Source organism: Mobula hypostoma, chromosome 10 (genome assembly GCF_963921235.1).
Source record: "Mobula hypostoma chromosome 10, sMobHyp1.1, whole genome shotgun sequence".
NCBI classification, from domain to species: domain Eukaryota; kingdom Metazoa; phylum Chordata; class Chondrichthyes; order Myliobatiformes; family Myliobatidae; genus Mobula; species Mobula hypostoma.
This window is the reverse complement of record NC_086106.1, coordinates 95072391-95096397: the sequence shown is the minus strand read 5'-3', so window position 1 is coordinate 95096397 and position 24007 is coordinate 95072391. Positions and strand designations below refer to the sequence as shown.

The 24007-nt window shown below is 39.5% G+C and overlaps 1 protein-coding gene across 6 annotated transcripts in view; it reads right to left on the bottom strand.

Moving 5' to 3' along the window:
* Positions 1-1683: 1683 nt before the first annotated feature.
* Positions 1684-24007, bottom strand: part of LOC134353047 (phosphatidylinositol-binding clathrin assembly protein-like) — a 133542-nt gene continuing 111218 nt past the window's right edge. For all 6 annotated transcript variants that reach the window (XM_063060877.1, XM_063060881.1, XM_063060876.1 and 3 more), the window contains 5 exons: positions 20650-20680; positions 15523-15640; positions 6390-6446; positions 5743-5847; positions 1684-5177 (listed from right to left, as the gene is read on the bottom strand). In XM_063060877.1, coding sequence (XP_062916947.1) covers positions 5163-5177; positions 5743-5847; positions 6390-6446; positions 15523-15640; positions 20650-20680 — 326 coding nt within the window. In that variant the 3' untranslated portion in view covers positions 1684-5162. The remainder of the gene's footprint in view (positions 5178-5742; positions 5848-6389; positions 6447-15522; positions 15641-20649; positions 20681-24007) is intronic.

The window sequence follows — 24007 nt, the reverse complement described above, 5'->3', positions numbered from 1 at the left end:
CAGAAAAGCATCTCTGAACACATATTGAATCTTGAAGTGGAGGGGCTGTAGCAGAACAGCATGCCAGGTTCCACTCCTGTACCTAATAAAGTAGCTACTGAATAAAGTACCAGTACTGTTAATGGTATGAGTCAACTTCTTAATTTTCCAGCTTCAGTTATAACTTCAGCTTTGCTGTGTGCAACAAGTAGTGAATTTTAATGGAACAGCATGAAAACATGAAATAGAACAACACACAATCACTGAAGTTATGAAAAATAATGATTCAGTGCTGCTGTTCATATTCTAACTTGTCCAAAAGGCTAGTTATCTATCGTCCATGTATGTCTTGTTTTAAAATTCTAGTTTTAGTTATCAAACTTTTTGTGTCCTCTCCTAGTCCTGTGAACAACACTTTTTTGGATGAAAAATGCTATATAAATACAGTTGCATTTGGAGTCTAACCCATGTGAAAAACAAATAGATTTTAAACAGTGAACTTCAAGTAACTCATTTAAGATTGCTGTAAAAATCACAAGCAGGGTTGTTTAATACATGTCCTTTATTATGCAGTAATGCACTTGCCCATACACTGATTTCAGAATCAAATACAACCCTGATGAAACTTGCTAGTTTTCTAAGTTTACTAGTTACTTTGAATGTATAAATGATAACATATACAGGTTTCAATTACTCAAAAATATAATCTGCAAAAATGCAATACAACAGCGTAATTTTTATATGTTGCAATTCACATATTTTTTTTGTTCCCCTCACAGCATAAACTACTCTTAAAAAAAGAAAAGAAATTCCTGCACTTATTTACAAAGAAGCACCGATCCACAGTGCGTAATTATTTATTCAATACTCACTTCGAAGTGCACTAAAATCTAGGGTACTCTCCCTCTACATTTCAGTGCTCACACATTTACCACAGTGATACATATAAATGTTGGAAGAGTTTTTTTTTATTAAAGTGATGGATTAACATAGGAAAAACCTGTTAAGGTGATGGAAAAGGTAGTTTATAGTGTGAAGGAAATTCAGCATTTACTTGTTTAAAAGTCATTGTTGTGGTGACATTTTAAAAATTGAAGACCACAATGAGGGAAGCATTTAAACAGCACATGGTTGGAATTTCAATAAGAAGCATTCCTGGTTGGATGTACAGAAGTTCCTTGGTACTTTTAAATTTGCAATGAAAAGGGTAGCAGCAAGTCAGTGTGCTTCATCGACATTAGAAATTAAAATGAAAATTTTAGCAAAATATGTGCAGACAAGTGCTTTGAAAGGTGTTCCATGCAAATCAAAACCTTAAGAAATTATTGCAGCTTAATTATGTTTTTAAGACGGAGTCAATTAGATTTCTAGACGGAGAAAGCCAGAAAACCAGATTTATAACACGTTCTGTTGGCTTCTTGCTCCATTGGCACATCTGTATTTATTTGCATTAATAGTAGTTCTCAACCTTAGAAAGCATGTAACGTAAGGTTTCTTAATTCTAATGAGAACATTAAAAAGTCGGTGATCAAATGAAATTATTGTACACCAGTAAAACTGGCCCTCGCATATTGTAACTTGTGATAATTTGCTGAATTGTGCAATCACAAAATCCAAATATTACGTACAATAAGCCAAGGTCAGGGTAGGGAAGTAGGAGGAACTATGATCAATGGCAACATAGGAAACAGGATTCAAACAAGCTTTGTAAATTTATGTCCACAAATTGGGGGCTTCTACTTGGTTACTGGAAGGCTCTTGGCTCTACTGCATGTGGAATGTAATTTGCTATTACCACAAAATGAATATAATTAACTTGTTATAAATCCATTTTAAAAAATAAATTACTTGTGCAAACTATGATTACATAATACTGAGCATAATTTGCAAGTTTCTGAGTTCTCAGGCTTAACTAGCTTGTCTTTCATAATTCTCTCCTTGCACGCAAGTAGGAAGCCTGCAGGAGTCTCTAATTTTGAAGATATGGCAAATTACAGATTGCTAAAGTGACCTGCTGCATGTTTCCAGTATTTTCTTTTTTAAAAAATTCATGATAACATTGATTGCTTCCATTATGCATTTTCATATAACAGACCAGATCAGCCTCCACAGATTGAACTAGGATTATTTTATGATGCATTTCACACTAAAACAGAGCTAAGCATTCAGGAAGTTATTAATTCCCAAATATTTGGCAACATGAGATCATGAGCAGAATGACAAATGAAAAGCTTTCAAAAATGATAAACACAGACTGAACTCATAAGGTCTTTCCTGCCTACTTGGTTTTCCTCTCTCTGCTGTGCCGCTCTGCCAGCAACCCCTCTCCTTCTAACACAGGCAATTCAATGCAAAAAAAAAGAAACAAGCTCAACAGTTATTATTAACAGAAACAAAGATGCTATAATTTACATCACAATGAGGCAACTTATGAACAAAAATCTTTCTTTACATTTGAGAGCTGAAACAACAATATCTGATGAGTTTCAATATCACTCTCAACATGAGTGCCATCTTGAACTATACAAATTATTTGATCAAGAATATTATACATTTTTAAAAAGACTTCCCTGGATATCTACATCAGCTAAAATGTTATTGAAACATTGAGTCCCTTTGCATTCCAGAGCACAATGTAAATCTACACATATCAGGCTATTGTCCAAATCTGAAACTAACTACCTAGTGCTCCATGAGTAAATAGCATGTTTATTTTAAACATTAGAATAGCTATCACCTGCTTTAAAAGAACTGATTGTATATACTCTTTCAATTTTGTATATAGATGAAAATCCAGAGAAAACAGTGCCAAAAGCCAATGTATATTATTTTCCGATCCCTTTTTTTGCCTCTTAACTCTATCAAAAGAAAACATGATGTAAAGCCCAACTCCGAGCAGGAAAAAGAAAAAAAAATGTGGAGTAAGGAATGAATAGGGAAATTCAACATAAAAATTGCCAATGACATTTAATTATCCCTTAAGTAGCAGAGACTTCAGTACTGTATCTGCAATTTTTTAAGTAATATATTAAAATGTAGGTGGAAAACTTGACACTAAAAGGCATAAAATATCAACAATGGAATACAGCCTTTCCTGATTTATCAAAATATTGTTAAATTTAAAATAAAATAATCACAAAAATGTGAACAAATATTACTGAGTAGCTATTGTAAGTTCAGAGATATCATAATTCACTTACTTTAGCAGGATCTTATTTAGAAATTGTAAAGGCTTACTAATTACAACTGGATAATTTTGAGTTGGCACAGATAAATAAAATATGCAGATTCCAACTTACTTGAAGAGGCATATCATCAGAAAGGATACAAAATATCAAGTAATACAATATAAGGAGGAAGGGGGAAAGTTACTATTTCAACTTTGAGAATTAAGCCTTATATGTAGACTAACTTACCTCAGGCTGAAAATATATAGATGCTCATCTATAATTGATTCTATCTAGAGAAGTATAGGGTGGGTGATGAACATTTTCCAGCAGTTATCCATCTGCTGCCTAATAAAGGTTGCTGATTGAACAGTTAATCTAAATAATTAGGGCAACGTAAAACAGGATACCCTCTGATTTTGTTTGAAATCGATTACTTCATGGAATCAGAACTGAATATGAATGAGTAGAAGAGTACAATAAAATTGAGCTTAAACAGATCCCTGCTGGAACTTTGCATATCAATACCACATAAATGGTACTCAATCCCACTTAACACCTGTAATTTTTTGTTCATCCTTCCTATAACTTGAACATTTTGTATTAAGTAGCTTGATACAAAATATTTGCATATCGTCCTGTTGGTTAATCAATTCTTACCATACATTTCTGTAATTCCAGTGCTGAACTGTCCTTTTAAAAATGTATCCTCAAAAATCAAAGTTACAGTATTTGTAAGTTGAAACTTATTTATAAACAGAGCTAGTTAACAGTATAATATTGCCATAAACCCAATGAGGAGATGGAGAGTGGAGCTGGAGAACAGTAATCAAATTAAATTTCAGTCACCTGTCATGAACACTTTTAGTATAATCAAGGGGGTGTATCAAGGAATCCACCTTCATCAGAGAATCCTTGACTAACTCGAGTTTTAACACTAAACTTTTATGGATGCAGGACCTTGGAGGAAGTGTACACACATTCAGAAATTGATAATTAACTTGGTTACAGTTGCTCTAAATGCACATGGTGCTTTTCAACAGATGTCCCAAGTAGTACAATCGTGATGATTTCCACAATTTGTTCTGTAGTCAACCGAAGCCAGTACATGCTAACCCATCAGATCTTGGTGCTGATGGCAAATTCAATTTCAGATGTATTTAGAATAAGCAGTCTCTAACTAAACCATTTCCAAGATCCATCAAGCAGAAGTTGGGTGCTACATATTTCTTCAACCTAGTTTGCATTAATTTGAAAATGCTCAATTTCTACAGTCTTATCTTTAATATCAAGAAAAGTTGGTGATAACTTTTGAAAAACATTCATTTCATGATTTGCAGTTGTTCAAAATAAACACCACATGTATACGTATATTTTCCTTTCACACATACTGTAAAATTAATACTCACTTTATGCACAGCAAAACACAATGATATTCCCCAGTAACTTGCCTGACAAAACAAAATCATGTAATACACCCGGTCACAAAAGGATGAAATTCTCCCAAGTTGATCAAATGAACAGGGAAGTAAACAGCTGTCAATAGAAACTTTAATTTTCAATGTTGTGCATTGAAATACTTATCTGGTAGTAGGTTAATATCCAATTCAAGCACCCTGACAGGATCTAAGAATTGTTTAGGAATATGCTTGAGTCCAATGACTCCTCTTCAGATTTCCATTTACTTGTTAATATTACTGGTAACTTTTGATTAGATTCAAGAGTTGTTTCAATTATGTTCAGCAGAGAGAAAATAAACCACACTGAACAGGTCAATAAATATGAACATCATTTCAGGCCTGCTCACTCAGATAACGACCATTCAATACAGATCAGACGGTTTTCATTCAGTATTTCACCATTAAAAAGTTAGATTAGGAAGCAGTAAGATAATGTAAATTCAATGAGATTTTTAAAATGATGAATAAGCCCCAAGTCTTGGTCTGTTTTCATCTGCCTTCATCCAGATATTTGATGCTTACTGAAAACTCTGCGGTTGATACATCATTGTAGTCTCTACATGAACTGCAACTGAGACAACAGAAAAAAGTTAGAATAAACTTTTAGCATGAAAATGAACAAAGAAACTAGTTTGCAAATCTGTGAGCAATCAAAATTTGTGGTAAATACTTCAGTTGGGGGAATTGTTGCCAGTGTAATTAATGATATGAAATTTCTGCTTCATACAAAAATTATCACATTATCTACAAGAATGACTGGATTTTTGGAAACTTAGGGAAGAAGTTAATGACTTTGACTCTGTCCTTCATAATGAGGGTCAGAGTCAGCCCACCAAGTCCCTGCTAACCATTACGCATCCATTTATACTAATGCAGTTTATTGGCTCCACATTCCCATCAACTACATCCAGATTTTATTACTCAACAACAGATCAGTGACCAATTAAAGAAAACCTACAAAAGCAGAATGTGCAAACTTGATACAGACAACACTGGAGGTAAAGACTGAATGTGGTTCACTAGAGCAATACGCAGTAGTTCTATAGACGCAGCCACAGTGCCACCCTGAGTATTTGATGACAGATCATTTGAGAAAAAATGTCAGAAGAACTGAACAGCTCATGTGCAATGTTTACCTGAGCCCCATTAACTGGCGCAAAAGGATTAGTTGCCCGCATTACTGCTTGAGGATATATCATTGGCTGTTGTGCTACCATAGGCACAGTTCCCATTGCAGGTACCTGTGAGTGATTAAAAAGACAAAAATAATCAATAAAAGAAAACCTAAAATGATTACATGCAGCTATAGGCAGGATAATCACATTTCTAGAAAGCAGAGAATTCAGTTTCTTTCTATCCAGTTTTGATGCAGTATTAGCAGTCATGTCTACTAAGTTTAGAAAGTTAACTCTAAGGAATAAATGAAATTGATGAATAAATATTCAAAAAGTTTGCTCAGTTATTTTAAAAGACTGTATTTGCTAATAACAGCAGAGGAGGCAATCCAAACACTTTGGTTTAGATTGCCTTTTCAAGTACTAACTTAACCTTCTACCTTCGGCACTCCCACACCCCAGACGACCACCCTGCCTCTTCCAATTCACTGTGGTAGTAGCAAGCAGTTCTTCCAGGAATGCACAGATAACAAGCACTCCTGAGACAATTCAGCCCAACAATCTACATTTGAATCAAGGAAGAATGGAATCAAATATCATTATTGATAGTACAAATTAATTCCTTCAGGATGCTGAAAGAATGGAAAGATTAAGTAAAAGTTGCTCACCATTCCATACATAGGCACTTGAGGTGCTGACACCGGGAAAGATATTGGGGGTGCCACCTGCATGCAAATAAACACACCTGTTAAATAATACTGCAAATGCCTCCATGATTTATCATTCAAGTGGATTATAGGAAAAGGGAAAATCTATTAGATCTCATTTGTTCTTCAGCAGGAGGCTCAATAAATGGCTGAATATACACTAGGCTGCCTGGTGATACCTCCTTTCAAGTTACATGGTATAGGATAGTGCTCCAGGGTATTTAGTTTAAAAAAAACGCAAAACTGCAGGAGACAGGAAAAAACGGCCATAGATATACTTAACTATTAAAATCCATTTTTCTACCTTGGCAACGTCTCATATTTGGTTTCTATTTCACAACACACTTATCTGCATTCATACTAGTAACAATCTCAGACATATCCCAGACCCTGTCAGTGAATGTACCCGTACTGAATGAAATTTTAGAAACTGAATCCATGTCAAAACCGTCTCACAAAGAATTATTGGTTAGCTGCAGATTTATGTCCATTTCGGAAGGTCAAATATGATAGCAGAATATAGCATTAATGGCAAGACTCTTGGCAGTGTGGAGGATCAAAGGGATCTTGGGGTCCAAGTCCATAGGACACTCGGAGTTGTTACACAGGTTGACTGTGTGGTTAAGGCGGCATATGGTGCATTGGCCTTCATCAATCGTGGGATAGAATTTAAGAGCCGAGAGGTAATGTTGCAACTATATAGGACCCTGGTCAGACCCCACTTGGAGTACTGTGCTCAATTCTGGTCGCCTCATTATAGGAAGGACGTGGAAACCATAGAAAGGGTGCAGAGGAAATTACAAGGATGTTGCCTGGATTGGGGAGCATGCCTTATGAGAATAGGTTGAGTGAATAGGTTGGAGCGATGGAGGATGACAGGTGACTTGATAGAGGTGTACAAGATAATGAGAGGCATTGATCGTGTGGATAGTCAGAGGCTTTTTCCCCAGGGCTGAAATGGCTAGCACGAGAGGGCATAGTTTTAAGGTGCTTGGAAGTAGGTATGGAGAAGCTGTCAGTTGTTTTTTTTTTACAAAACGCAGAGAGTGGTGAGTGCGTGGAATGGGCTGCCGGCAGCAATGGTGTAGGCGGAAACGATAGGGTCTTTTAAGAGACTCCTGGATGGCTACATGGAGCATAAAAAAATAGAGGGCTATGGGTAAAGCCTAGGTAGTTCTAAGGTGGGGACATGTTCGGCACAGGTTTGTGGACCGAAGGGCCTGTACTGTGCTGTATGTTTTCTATGTTTCTATTTTCATTTCAGACCTTTGGGCAAAAGAAAAATAATTTAAAAATCAGTTATGAATTAAATTTGACCCAGCTTTGACGCAAAATGAAGTGGTAAACAGTCATTTTCCCTTTTCCCATTTGAGCATTTTGGAAAAGGATGCAAGTGCACTAACATTGTTTCATTTCACAGAGTTGGGGAACTGCAACTTCAAAGGTTACTGAAGCCATCAAGGGTATCTATATCCAGAACAGGGCATTAATTGAAAGTACCTGCCTTGATGACAAGGCAGTATGCTGAGGCAGCAGATCGCCAACTGTAGCGTGCAGTTTGTGACACTGCATCTATGGATACCAGTGAATTTTTAATTGAACCAGACAGTTTTGTTTTGTTCAGATGTTCATAATGAACTAGGGCATTAAGAAGAATAAATTAAATGAAGCAAGTCTTTTTCTAGCTTGAAAAGAGTGTGGAAGGTCATCTCCAGTAAGTATTATCAAAAGAATGGAGGAAGAAAAATATACTTGTTTTGTATGGGAGGTAGTGCACAGCAAGAGGAGAGCAGATAGAACCAAGAACAAAGGCACCTAGATTTATGAGGAAGATTCAGTGACCAACTGATGTAGTTTATATAGGATGAGACGAGTTAAACATGTAAAACCCTAAATAGATAAAGTGTAAAATAACAAACAGTGTCCCAGGTCTTCTTAAATGCTGGCAGATATGGCTGGATCTGTCACATTTATTGCACTTAATCAAGCAGTAGCTAGGGACAATTCAGCAGGGAAAGGTACTTTCCGAGATCATCTGCAGTGTGCTGTTGGGATTCCTCATGGAATTCAATAGGCAAAGTCATCCTCAGTATCAAGGACTCAGAAAATGAATGAGACTGAACTAAACATACTTGAATATATACAAATGCATCAACAAATAGGAGTAAAAGTTAAAATTTTAGTAATTGCCAAGAGAAGATATATCAGTTTATCCGATGATTAGATACATAAAAAGTGGATTATGAGATGAACATACCCAACAACAAATATTTTTCAGCAATGAGTGTACAGAATGAAAGAAAACTGTGATTAAGAGTAGGGCAAGGAAGCAAGATGCCCATTAATAAAGTTGAGCAGACCTGAATTTTCATATTTGCCACACTAGGGAAGGGCAGCAAATCCACTTTCCCTTAAAGGATTTGGTAACATTGCAATTTTATGTGGTACAGGTGGGCCCCATTTTCCGAATGTTTGCTTTACGACACCTCGCTGTTACGAAAGACCTACATTAGTTACCTGTTTTCGCTAACAGGTGTTTTCACTGTTACGAGAAAAGGCAGTGCACGCCCGAACAGCCAAGATCCTCCCCCGGAACTGCATTCTAGCCGGCATTGTTTAAACACATGCTTTATCTCGATTTATTTTGTGCATCCGTTAGCAAGATGAGTTCTAAGGTATCGGAAAAACCTAAGAGCGCGTAAGGGTGTTACACTTAGCGTAAAACTAGACATAATTAAGCGTTTCGATCGTGGTGAACGAAGTAAGGACATTGTCTGTGCATTGAACTGCCTGCATCCACTATTCGCACTATTTATATGCAGAAAGAAAGAATTTTGAAAGCTGCCGATGTTACTGTTGGTTCTGCTCGTAGCAAAGTGGTCTCTCTTAGTCGGCATCCAATGGATAAAATAGAAAGTCTATTGCTTGAGTGGATTGATGGGTGTACAAAGCATGGTGTTCCGTTAAGTTTTCTTATACTTAAGGAGAAATCTTTTTAATAAGCTGGAACAGAAAGCACTGGACGATGGTGATGAATGTGTTGCGAAAGTGGAATTTAAAGGTAGTCATGGGTGGTTTGCTCGGTCTTTGAGGCGAGGGCAGCTTCATAGTTTAAGCAGTGGTCCCCAACCTCCAGGCCACGGACCGATACATTGCCGCGAAGAATGCAGTGGTGCAGCGGTAGTCAGAATGCACCCAGCACATCTTTAAGAAAAAAGCCGAAATAAACAAGCTAATTAACTAGATGCCACCCGGCGTGTAAATGTTGGCCCAGATCAGAGGCGATTGTCGATTGCGTCAGATGGTTATACGTATAAGCAAGTGTTTAACTGTGACGAAACTGTAATTTATTGGAGTCTTCCCGATTCAGGTAAGTGAAACTACACTGTACATACATTATTTCTACTTTATATAGGCTGTGTATTTTTATGTGTTATTTGGTATGATTTAGATTAGATTAGATTAGATGATGAGGACACACAGTCCTCTTTTATTGTCATTTAGTAATGCATGCATTAAGAAATGATACAATTTGTTCCTCCAGAATGATATCACAGAAACACAAGACAAACCAAGATTTAAAAAACTGACAAAACCACATAATTATAACATATAGTTACAACAGTGCAAAACAATACCGTAATTTGATGAAGAACAGACCATGGGCACGTAAAGAAAAGTCTCAAAGTCTCTCGGAAGTCCCATCATCTCACGCAGACGGTTGAAGGGAGAAACTCCCTTCCATGAGCTTCCAGCGCCGCAAACTTGCCGATGCAGCATCCTGGAAGCACCCCGACCACAGTCCGACTTGAGTCCGTCTGAAAACTTCGAGCCTCCGACACCAAGCACCATCTCTGCCGAGCGCTTCGACCTTGTCCCAGACCCTGGCAACAGGCAAAGGGCAAAGCCGAGAATTTGGGGCCTTCCCCTCTGGAGATTCTCAATCGCACAGTAGCAGCAGCAGCGAAGCAGGCATTTCAGAAGTTTCTCCAGATGTTCCTCCGTGTTTCTTCATGTCTGTCTCCATCAAATCAGGATTGTGCACGGCATCCTACTTCACAAATACGCTATCAATCGGAGCGGCCTATGATTTGGCAGCTTCATAGCTTAAAGGTTACTGGAGAGAGTGTTTCTGCCGAGTGTGTTTCCGCGAGATTTTCGCAGTGCTGGACAGTGCTGCAGAAAAGTATTTCTACTTATATAGGCTGTGTATTTATCAAATCATTCCTGCTTTTACTATATGTTACTGTTATTTTAGGTTTTGTGTTATTTGGCATTATTTTGCAGGTTATTTTTGGGGTCTGGGAACGCTCAAAAATTTTTCCTGTTAATAAATGGTAATTGCTTATTCACTGTACAACATTCCAGCTTACGAACCGTTTCATAGGAACGCTCTACCTTCAGATAGTAGGGGAAACCGGTATCACAATCATCATGGGGTGCATCGGGTGTATGGGGTGTTAAGGGGGGGAACACCTCTGGTGGGGGAACATGTCGCATCCTTTTCAAGGCGGTTAGTCCACCTTTGGTCCCCACCTGACACTCAGCTCTCAGCTGTGGCTCCCCGTAGCTGTTTGCACGCGACAGTGGCCCTGGGCAATGGCTTCGACAAGCCGGCTAAACCAGGTGAGGGTAGCCAACAGGTCTCAAATCCTCTGTGAGATAGGGAGTTGTCTATCCCAGCATACGAAGACAGACTCCAGCGGATTGAGCGGACGAGACCAATGGAAGGTCCAACGGTCAAGAAGGCGGTCTGCAAGCGTCGTGGAACGTGTAGCACAGGACAAGACACATGAGATGTCCCGGTCATCCACTGCGCCTAGGCCCATCTCCAGCCGTCTCGACTCTGTCTTGCCACTGGATCCAGATGGGAATTGGGAAGAGAGAGTGAGGTTGACGCTGTGCAACTCTCCCTCACTAAAATCTAAATCACGCGCTAGTCTCGACACCATTAAATGGTGTCGAGGTCTTCATCAACATCAACGATGGACGAACACAATCATCATAACTAATATACTCATTTTTATCAGATTATATCATAGTTGGGCCCTTGAAGACAGAAATGGGTGAAATTATTATGGGGATCAAGGAAATGGCAGATGAGCTGAACAGTTACTTTGGATCTGTCTTCACTAGGGAAGACACAAACAATCTCCCAGATGTAATAGTGGCCAGAGGACCTAGGGTAACAGAGGAACTGAAGGAAATTCGCATCAGGCATAAAATGGTGTTGGGTAGACTGATGGGACTGAAGGTTGATAAATCCCCAGGGCCTGATGGTCTGCATCCCAGGGTACTTAAGGAGGTGGCTCTAGAAATCATGGACGCATTGGTAATCATTTTCCAGTGTTCTATAGATTCAGGATCAGTTCCGGCGGATTGGAGGGTAGCTAATGTTATCCCACTTTTAAGAAAGGAGGGAGAGAGAAAACAGGCAATTATAGACCAGTTAGTCTGACATCAGTGGTGGGGAAGATGCTGGAATTAATTATAAAAGATGAAATAGAGGCATATTTAGATAGCAGTGGCAGGATAGGTCAGAGTCAGCATGGATTTACGAAGGGGAAATCATGCTTGACTAATCTTCTGGAATTTTTTGAGAATGTGACTATGAAAATGGACATGGGAAGGCCAGTGGATGTAGTGTACCTGGACTTTCAGAAAGCCTTTGATAAGGTCCCACATAGGAGGTTAGTGTGCAAAATAAGAGCAAATGGTATTGGGGGTAGGGTACTGACATGGATAGAAAATTGATTGGCAGACAGGAAACAAAGAGTAGGGATTAATGGGTCCTTTTCAGAATGGCAGGCAGTGACTAGTGGGGTACCACAAGGCTCGGTGCTGGGACCTCAGCTATTTACAATATACATTAATGATTCAGATGAAGGGATTAAAAGTAACATTAGCAAATTTGCAGATGACACAAAGCTGGGTGGCAGTGTGAAATGTGAGAAGGATGTTATGAGAATGCAGGGTGACTTAGACAGGTTGGGTGAGTGGGCAGATGCAATTTAATGTGGATAAATGTGAGGTTATCCACTTTTGTGGCAAGCACAGGAAGGCAGATTACTATCTGAATGATGTCAAGTTAGGAAAAGCGGAAGTACAATGAGATCTAGGTGTCCTTGTTCATCAGTCACTGAAAGTAAGCATGCAGGTACAGCAGGCAGTGAAGAAAGCTAATGGCATGCTGGCCTTCATAACAAGGGGAATTGAGTATAAGAGCAAAGGGGTCCTTCTGCAGTTGTACAGGGCCCTGGTGAGACCACACCTGGAATACTGTGTACAGTTTTGGTCTCCAAATTTGAGGAAGGACATTCTAGCTATTGAGGGAGTGCAGTGTAGGTTCACGAGGTTAATTCCCAGGATGGTGGGACCGTCATATGTTGAAAGATTGGAGCAACTGGGGTTGTATACACTGGAATTGAATGATGAATGGAAGGATGAGAGGGGATCTGATTAAAACATATAAGATTATTAGGGGATTGGACAAGCTAGAGGCAGGAAACATGTTTCCGATGTTGGGGGAGTCCAGAACCAGAGGCCACAGTTTAAGAATAAGGGGTAGACAATTTAGAGCGGAGTTAAGGAAAAACTTTTTCATACAGAGGGTTGTGGTTCTGTGGAATGCTCTGCCTCAGAAGGCAGTGGAGGCCAATTCTCTGGATTCTTTCAAAAAAGAGTTAGATAGAGCTCTTAAAGATAGCGGAGTGAAGGGATATGGGGAGAAGGCAGGAAAAGGGTACTAATTGTGGATGATCAGCAGTGAATGGTGGTGCTGGCTCAAAGGGCTGAATGGCCTACTCCTGCACCTATTGTCTATTATGTAAGGAACTAGTAGTAATTCAGCTTACAGTTGAGAGAAAATACAAAGTAGTTATCTTTCCAACCTACAAACACTTTAAAGTAATGATGAGAGTTCTAGTTTAAAAAATACAGGAATGAGTTGATAAAGAAGTAGACAAGGCAACCAATATCCAAATGCAAGATTTTCTTAAACTTAAGTGAAAGATGTTCTCTGTTTAAGTTAAGGGTAAAAAATAAAGCCCAGGAGAAAGTAGCATTTTATCCACTACCATGAAGTAAATATTATACAATTGCATTGCAAACCTTTTGTGAAATTCCAATCATTTTTAGTCCAGTATGAAGCATCACAAATTGATTATATCATTTAATGAATTATCATTCAGCTAACATCCATCATCGTTATCAGGTGCCGTGCCTAGTTTGAGCTTTGATTGCAACGGTCCACACACTCCTGTTTCGGGTCAACTGGATCAATTCATTAGTATCCATTTCCAGTTCTCTGGCCGCTGTCTCCATCATCATTTGTCTTTGTCTTCCTCTTGCCTTCTTCCCTTCAATCTTTTCCATAATTACGGTGCATTCTAACTCCTCTCTCCTAATCACATGTCCGACGAAGTTACGTTGCCTCTTCATGATCTCATACATTTCTTTTTTTGTGTTTGCGCTGTTCATGACATCCTCGTTAGATATTCGTTTCATCCATGATATTCTTTGCAACCTCCTCAAAAACCACATCTCTGCTGCTTCGATTCGTTTCCTCATGTTACTAGATATTGTCCAACATTCTGAGCCATATAACATAACTGGATAAACATAACATTTCAGTACTCTGAGGTGGGTTGTCATGCCTAGTTTAGTATCGGTCAGTATACTCTTCATTCTCGTAAAGGTGTCTTTTGCCATCCCTGTTCTTCTTTTGAAGTCCATGTCGCACCTGCCATCTGATGTCACCCAGCTTCCTAAGTAGCAAAAGTTCTGTACTTGTTTTATGTCTTCCCCATTTATTCTCAGTCTACAGATAGGATTCTCCTTGTTTTTCGATATCACCATATATTGTCTTTTTGCAATTGATAGACAGACCCATTTTTGCACTTTCTTCAACAATTATATCAATTAAGTAGTTCTTCCTCCGTACTTGCAATTAACACAGTGTCATCTGCATTTCTGAAATTATTGATGTTTTCACCGCCAACTTTGATTCCCAAGATGTCTCTAATTTTTTGTAATATTGTTTCACTGTACACAGTAAATAAATCAGGGGAGAAAACATACCCTTGTCTAACGCCTCTCTTGATTTTCACAAACTGACTTACTTCTCCATCTACTCTTACAGCGGCAGTTTGTTTCCAGTACAAATTTCTGATTAGGCAGAGGTCTTTCGAATCTACTTCTAGAGTTTTCTGTAATATTTCAAATAACTTATTGAGCTTCACTTTATCAAATGCTTTTGTGTAGTCGATAACAAACAAACAAATCTTTTTGCACTTGAATAGCTTGTTCTGATAGTATCCTTAACATCAATATCGCGTTTCTTGTTTCAGCTAACATTAGACAACACTAGAATTATTTTTTCCTATAAGGTAATCATCAGCTTATTTTATAAAACTGAAACAGATCAAAACAAACTCCATGGATTATTTAAAGCAAATTATTCTAGATTTCTAGTTCAAAGCTCTTCTCTCTAGTGCCTACTAGAACGATACATGGGTACAAAAGAACATAGAACATAGAACAGTACAGCACAGTACAGTACAGGCCCTTCGGCTCACAATGTTGTGCTGACCCTCAAACCCTGCCTCCAATATAACCCCCCACCTTAAACTCCACCATATACCTGTCTAGTAGTCTCTTAGATCATACAAATAGAAGTGTTCATATTTCTAAACAGTCAACTATAGGCAATTACACTTTTAAGAAGGAAAAAATATATTCAACAGTAACATGGTACAACAAATTTATTTCTGTAGCTTAAGAGGTTTAACTTGCACCCTTTTAATATATGATACTTGAATGGGTTTCAGTCAAAAAGACCAGCCATTAGATCCAAACAACCTTGGACATTGTATTCAACTGAAAGGTGAGGTTTTAGTTTTCTGCAGTTTTTACATTTTTGTGCAAGTTTGACGGAGTATTATTCTGTTTTAAAAGTGTTGCAAATTGAGGTTGTTTTAAATACAAGGTGTTGGTCATAGGTTGTAGTAGGACCATTGCACTGTTGATACACAGTAAACAATTCACGCTAGTACTTTATTCAGCAGAATCCACATTAATGAAGTTCCAAACATACCATTGGAGGGACATTCATTGGTGCTGCACTCCAGGAGGTTGATGTAGTGGTCTTTGGTTGCCAATTTGTTCCTCCTGTCAATTTCTTTTCCCCACTCTGGGTCCACTGCTGATCCATTCTAGCACATAAGAGATAGAATTCAATTTTTGTGAGGGAGAAAAACTAGTGGTAACTTTCACCTTAATCAATTATGAACACGATTTAATACTCCTGCTGTAAGCTGAGATTCTAGAAGGTAACTTTCCTCATTATTTGTTGCAGTTCACATTGCCTTTCAATGCCTTAACCAGCACGTCAATTCTCACACTAGTATGCAAAATCCAGGACTAAAAAGAGATGTGCTTCAGTTGAGGAGGAGAAGCTGCTGCAAGGAAGGCAGAATTTTTAATGTATTATTGGAGCCCTCTAAGTGGTTGTAGTAGGCAAAGCATTCTTATTATTATGATTACACTTTTCAAGACAATTAAGCCAGCTAGGTTTCCAGCTCTAGGTGATTGGTGTTGTAACATAAACCTACTTGTGTAAAAGTTGCTACCAATATTATTATAAGAGCCAAATGTATATTTGATAATCCAAAGCATTCACATGCTGGTAAACCTTTGCTGTACCCTCACCAAAGCCTCCACGTCTTTCCTATAATGGAGGGGCCAAGTGTGGCCTAACCAGATTATTATACAGCTATAACATGACCTCTCGACTCTTATACTCAATGCCCTGACCAATGAAGGTAAGCACGTTGCATGCCTTCTTTGTCAATCTATCTACTCATTTCTTCACCATTATTTTTTCTGTTGTCTGCACAGTTACTAATAGGTCCAGTCAAGTCATATGTTTGTTTTATATACAGCCTTCCACCACTACCTTCTATTCCTTCAATGGGCAAGCCAATTCTGAAACCAAACTATCAAGTCACTGTGGATCCCATGTATCATAATTTTCTGGATCAGCCTGGCATGAAGGACCTTGTCAAATGCCTTACAAAAGTTTATGTAGACAACACCTACTGCCCTACCTTTATCACCTCAAAAAAACTATCAAGTTTGTAAACTAAGATGCACCCTGCACAAAGCCATGCAGACTGCCTCAAATTAAGCCACATTTTCCCCTAAAATAATCTCTACCCCAAAGAATCCTCTCCAACAGATTATCTACCATTGTTGTGAAGTTCAATGGCCTGTAATTCTCAAGATTTTCCTCTTTCTCTTTTTAAACAAAGCAACAACATTTGCAATTCTCAATTTCACTGCAACCTTGTCCATGGCCAGAGAGAATACAAAGATCTCCAAGGCACCAGCAATTTCCTATCTTTCCTCTCCCAACAACCTGGGACAGATTCCATCAAACCCGAAGACTTATTTACTTTAATGCCGTACATAGGTAGCTGCAAACTGAGCAAAAAAGGAATTGTGTTGAAAAAAAGTTTATGAACGCTATTTATTTTGTTGTATTAAAGTGCTCCCACCAACTAATTCTAGACTATTAGAGTTGTCCACTTGGACTCCTCTGCCATCCCCCTTAACCACCAATGACAGAGTTTGGGAGGTGGCAAAGCATTTTTCCCTCTGCCATCTTCCAAACTCTGATCTTGCTACTGCTGCTCTTCCTCATGGAGTTTCTGTACACAACTGTTTTTTGGGATTTGAGGGGCCAAAAGACACATGCTATCCTGCAGTCATTCAGTGCTGGATTAGGAATGAATTTTTGTAGGTCAGGCCTGTTCCGACCAACCTGTAAAGAGGGGTAACTTTGAAGGTATGAGACGTGAATTAGCTGAGATAGACTGGCAAATGACACTTAAAGGATTGACGGTGGATATGCAATGGCAAGCATTTAAAGATTGCATGGATGAACTACAACAATTGTTCATCCCAGTTTGGCAAAAGAATAAATCAAGGAAGGTAGTGCACCCATGGCTGACAAGAGAAATTAGGGATAGTATCAATTCCAAAGAAGCAGCATACAAATTAGCCAGAAAAAGTGGCTCACCTGAGGACTGGGAGAAATTCAAGAGTTCAGCAGAGGAGGACAAAGGGCTTAATTAGGAAGGGGAAAAAAGATTATGAGAGAAAACTGGCAGGGAACATAAAAACTGACTGTAAAAGCTTTTTATAGATATGTAAAAAGGAAAAGACTGGTAAAGACAAATGTAGGACCCCTACAGACAGAAACAGGTGAATTGATTATGGGGAGCAAGGACATGGCAGACCAATTGAATAACTATTTTGGTTCTGTCTTCACTAAGGAGGACATAAATAATCTTCCAGAAATAGTAGGGGACAGAGGGTCCAGTGAGATGGAGGAACTGAGCGAAATACATGTTAGTAGGGAAGTGGTGTTAGGTAAATTTAAGGGATTAAAGGCAGATAAATCCCCAGGGCCAGATGGTCTGCATCCCAGAGTGCTTAAGGAAGTAGCCCAAGAAATAGTGGATGCATTAGTGATAATTTTTCAAAACTCGTTAGATTCTGGACTAGTTCCTGAGGATTGGAGGGTGGCTAATATAACCTCACTTTTTAAAAAAGGAGGGAGAGAGAAACCGGGGAATTATAGACCGGTTAGCCTAACGTCGGTGGTGGGGAAACTGCTGGAGTCAGTTATCAAAGATGTGATAACAGCACATTTGGAAAGCGGTGAAATCATCGGACAAAGTCAGCATAGATTTGTGAAAGGAAAATCATGTCTGACGAATCTCATAGAATTTTTTGAGGATGTAACTAGTAGAGTGGATAGGGGAGAACCAGTGGATGTGGTATATTTGGATTTTCAAAAGGCTTTTGACAAGGTCCCACACAGGAGATTAGTGTGCAAACTTAAAGCACACGGTATTGGGGGTAAGGTATTGATGTGGATAGAGAATTGGTTAGCAGACAGGAAGCAAAGAGCGGGAATAATTGGGACCTTTTCAGAATGGCAGGCGGTGACTAGTGGGGTACCGCAAGGCTCAGTGCTGGGACCCCAGTTGTTTACAATATATATAAATGACTTGGATGAGGGAATTAAATGCAGCATCTCCAAGTTTGCGGATGACACCAAGCTGGGCGGCAGTGTTAGCTGTGAGGAGGATGCTAAGAGGATGCAGGGTGACTTGGATAGGTTGGGTGAGTGGGCAAATTCATGGCAGATGCAATTTAATGTGGATAAATGTGAAGTTATCCACTTTGGTGGCAAAAATAGGAAAACAGATTATTATCTGAATGGTGGTCGATTAGGAAAAGGGGAGGTGCAACGAGACCTGGGTGTCATTATACACCAGTCATTGAAAGTGGGCATGCAGGTACAGCAGGTGGTGAAAAAGGCAAATGGTATGCTGGCATTAATAGCGAGAGGATTCGAGTACAGGAGCAGGGAGGTACTACTGCAGTTGTACAAGGCCTTGGTGAGACCACACCTGGAGTATTGCGTGCAGTTTTGGTCCCCTAATCTGAGGAAAGACATCCTTGCCATAGAGGGAGTACAAAGGTGGTTCACCAGATTGATTCCTGGGATGGCAGGACTTTCATATGAAGAAAGACTGGATGAACTGGGTTTGTACTCATTGGAATTTAGAAGATTGAGGGGGGATCTGATTGAAACGTATAAAATCCTAAAGGGATTGGACAGGCTAGATGCAGGAAGATTGTTCCCGATGTTGGGGAAGTCCAGAATGAGGGGTCACAGTTTGAGGATAGAGGGGAAGCCTTTTAGGACCGAGATTAGGAAAAACTTCTTCACACAGAGAGTGGTGAATCTGTGGAATTCTCTGCCACAGGAAACAGTTGAGGCCAGTTCATTGGCTATATTTATGAGGGAGTTAGATATGGCCCTTGTGGCTACGGGGATCAGGGGGTACGGAGGGAAGGCTGGTGCAGGGGTCTGAGTTGGATGATCAGCCATGATCATAATAAATGGCGGCGCAGGCTCGAAGGGCCGAATGGCCTACTCCTGCACCTATTTTCTATGTTTCTATGTTTCTGTCAGTGACAAATCGGGATTAGTCACAACGTTTATTTACAAACACTCCAAATTGTAGGATGATTCAGGTATAAATATTAGCAGGAATCTGGAAAGTTATCTGCTTTAACTAACCCGATCCTATACATTTGCTTAAGCTACATATTTACAACTCCTAGGCCAAGTAAGATATTTCTTTTCTCATTATTACTGCTGCATGCTGTTCTGCTGAACACTGAGGACATACTATTTGGCACCAGAATGTACGGCGACATTTGCAGGCTGCCCCCAGCATATATTCAGATTGTGTTGGCTGACACATTTCAATGTAATAAACAAATCTTAGAAATGGACTTAAATTTCTCCGAACTTCAATTCAGAGGTTTCTATGCAGAACAGACTCAAAATATGAGTAAGTATTTTAACAGTATTAATTACTTTCAGTTTAACTGTTCCAATATATACCTGTAACCAAAATCAAAGTGGTTCATTTACATAAAATGAGATTTGAAAAAATACATGCAATATACAAACTATTTTGGACATTAAGGACGAAACTCATATTTCCCCACCCGTTAATGGCATGGATGAACTGAAATGGAGACTGACAATGTTAGTGATAGGGAAGACAGCAATTTACAGATGGTGAGAGGATGTTACGAAAATCAAAGTACCTTTGGAGTCAATCGCATGCCAAAAGATGTTAGACAGAAATTCCAATACACTGAGTTTAAGTTACAATCAAGGAATTTGTTGCACGAGAGTTGTTTTGTCCCTTCATCCCTTCTCCTCTGCACCTTTCCTGTTTAGTTCAGTTTCTAATGAGGGTAAATAATAATCCAAACAATTTTATATTTCCACCTTTCCCTCCTCACCTGAATGGATCCATTTATCACTTGCCAGCTCTTGTTCCACCAATTTATTTTGGCTACTCCTCTTTACTTTGTCAGTTCAAAGAAAGGTTTTTGACCTAAAACATCAACTGTCCATTTCTTTGTACTGATACTACTTGACCCACCAAATTCCTCCAGCATTTGTTGCTGCAGGTTCCAGCATCAGTCTTTGGGGTCTCCATTTGAAATATTTCCCACTGTGATAGATACTTTAACTAACACCAAATCTACTCCCCATTTCCATTCTCCCCCTCGGTTAATTTCCACTTCCTGAACCAATAACATTTAATATTAAAATCCTTACTTTTTCATTGGGGTTCCTCCAAAATTCAAATCTATGAAAAGAAGGAAAAGTGAATGGAACTTCAATAGTCAATTATGGTCTTGATCAGTACCATAGAACAGAGGCAATAAAAATGTGGCGATACCAGGCAGTTTTATATTTACTTAAAGAAATACAAAGAAAGCAAACTTGATTTCTTTACACAGCTATGCATTCAAGGCTCATTTCAAGATATAAATAATAACCTAAAATTAATCACTTAGTTCTGAATTTTTTGTAAGAAATTGTAAACTGATGCCTAGTTTGAATAAATTCAAAAAAGTCCAAAGCACAATTCAGGACTGTTCTGCTATTGCTTGGTGCTCTACTTAATAACTTTTTCCCCCTCAATCATCAGTAACGACATAGATTATCGTATGGCTATTTGTGGGATCTTGTTGAATTTGGCTGATTTAACTCAAGGCCCTCCGTTGGTCGAGGTCGACCATGGATGCTGTGTCCCAGCTATCTATGATACGCAAGCCAGGGTAGTACAATATGGACAGCAAGCTGTTGCCCATGTAGTAGGCTTCTCCTCTCCACACAGCTGATGAATTCAAAGGAATACTCACAACACGCTGGAGGAACTCAGCAGGTCGGGCAGCATCCGTGGAAAAGATCGGTCGACGTTTCGGGCCGGAACGTCGACCGATCTTTTCCACGGATGCTGCCCGACCTGCTGAGTTCCTCCAGTGTGTTGTGAGTGTTGCTTTGACCCCAGCATCTGCAGATTATTTTGTGTTTTGAATTCAAGGGAATGGTAGAGACCAATACAGTCTGGCACCAGTGTTATCGCAGGAGTTGCCAGTCAGCGTTGAACTCAACATAGGACTGCCTTGGGGTTTATTTGCAAAGCTTTCCCTATGAATGGGTATAGCCACAGGGCAGCAGAGGTTTGAGATCAGTTTTCCTTCTCCACAGCTGACCAAAACAATTGGTTTCAAGGTGCCAGTAGTCCACCTTTACCCCTTTTTCTGCCAGTAGAAACAATTATGCTGAGATTATTGGGCTAAGATCTATCCCTGTAACAATAATTTAGAAGCAAAATACTATTTAGGGAGTACTTCAAGCTATTCTAAAGATGCTATACAAAAGCAGGTCTTGTTTTGTAATAGATTTGATTACAACTTCCCTCACAAAAAAAGTTGCCATAAAAAAATTTTGCAAAGAGGCATGTGGCAGTTTTGTCTAAAGTCCTCAAGTACCAATATTTTGCTGTTAATTTTATATTCTCTGAATTAAAGAATCACCCCAGCTACACTGGCCTCATCTGAGTTTTCTCCTCCCCTTCTTTGTCCCATTCACTCCCAACCCTCTCTACAACTTAAAACTAACTTATTTGCTTACTTCCTCAGTTCTGATGAAGAGTTTTTGATATGAAACAGCATTTTTCTATCCAGGGATGCTGCCCGACTTGCTGAGTTTTGCTAGTTTTTATTTGCGTTTTTATTTCAAGTTTTCAACATCTGCACATTTTATTTTCAGCATCAAGGTTCATCGCCATGGCCGGAGGCAAAGCAGGGGTGGGGGAACACCAAATCAGACTGAAACACAGAATGATGAAGCCTCCTCTACCCAGCATCTTATTAGCAAATATGCACTTGCTAGAGAACAAAATTGAGGAACTGAGGGTAAGATTGCTGTATCGAACAGAAATGAGAAATTGTGTTCTGTGTGTTACAGAGACATGGCTTACTCAGAGTATGCCAGATACAGCTTTCAGACCTGAAAGCTTCTTGATGCACAGGATAGACCAAACTACTGATTTGGAAAAGGCAAAAGGCGGAGGTCTGTGCTTCATCATTAACTCTCTGTGGTGCTCCAATGTGGCATTTTTGTCGTGGTCATATTCCCCCGATCTTGAACACCTAATAATCAAATGCAGGCCGTTCTATTTACCAAGAGAGTTCTCCTCCGTGATCCTGACCACAGTTTACATACCACCAGCAGCAGACTATAATCAAGCACCTGAGATACTGCATGATGCTGTCACCAAATAAGAAATTGTCCACCCAGCGCCTTTCATATCATTGTCGGTGATTTCAATCAGACTCGTTTGAAGAAGTCCCTGGCCCAATTACCATCAGCATGTAACCTGTAGCATCAACCTATTAGACCACTGCTAAACTAAGATAAGGAATGCCTACCATTCCATGCCCAGGCCGCATTTCAGGAAATCTGATCTCTTGTCTACATACTGGCAGAAGCTGAAGAATAATGGGTTGCAGAGGCAGAGGAGCAGCTATGGGATCGCTTCAAGTTGGTGGACTGGGCGCGTTCAGACTCATCTGTGGATCTGAATGACTACACCACGGTTGTCATGGACTTTATTAAAACAGTTGTACACAAGTGTGTCCCTACAAAATCATTCAGAATCATCCCCAAACCGAAGTCAGAGATGAACCAGGAGTTCTGCAATCTGCTGTGGGCTAGATCAGAAGCACTTAGGTATGGTGATTAAGAAAGTTACAAGAGGTCCAGGTATGATCTCCGGAAAGCTATTTCATAGATCAAACTTTAATCAATGAAGGATGCTTGACAGTTGTGGCAGGGCTTGAATGCTATCACCACTTACAAAGTGAGAGCAAGTGACATACTGTAAGTGACAACAGAGCTTCACTTCCAGATGAGCTCAATGCCTTCTATGGTCACTTTGATCATCGAAACATGGAGGAACCATCACAAACTCCCCCTGATGATCCCTTAATTTCAGTGTATGAGGCTGACATGACAGTATTCTTCAGGAGAGTGAATCCACGGAAAGCATCCGGCCCAGATGGGGTACCTGGCCGAGTGCTAAAGACCTGTGCTGATCAGTTGGCTGGCGTGTTCATCGATATCTTTAACCTCTCGCTTCAGCAGTCTGAGTTACCCACCTGCTTCAATTATACTGGTGCATAAGAAGAATATGGTATCCTGCCTCAGTATCTACTGTCCACTAGCATATGAATCCACAGTGAAAAGTGTTTTGAGAGGTTACTGATGAAACATATCAACTCCTGAGAAGCGACTTGGATTGGCTGTAACTCGCCGACTGGCATAACAGTCCACAGCAGATGCCATTTCATTGGCTGTTCACCCAAACCTGGAACATCTGGACAGCGAAGATGGACACATCAGGATGCTCTTCATTGACTATAGTTCGGCATTCAATACTAGCATACCCTCAGAAATAATCAATAAACTTCAAGACCTTGGCCTCAATACCCCCTTGTGCTATTGGATGCTTGATTTCCTCACTTGCAGATCCCAGTCAGTTCAGATTGGCAACATCATCTCCTCCACAATCTCCATCAGCACAGGTGCATGACAAGGCTGTGTACTTAGCCCCCTGCTGTTA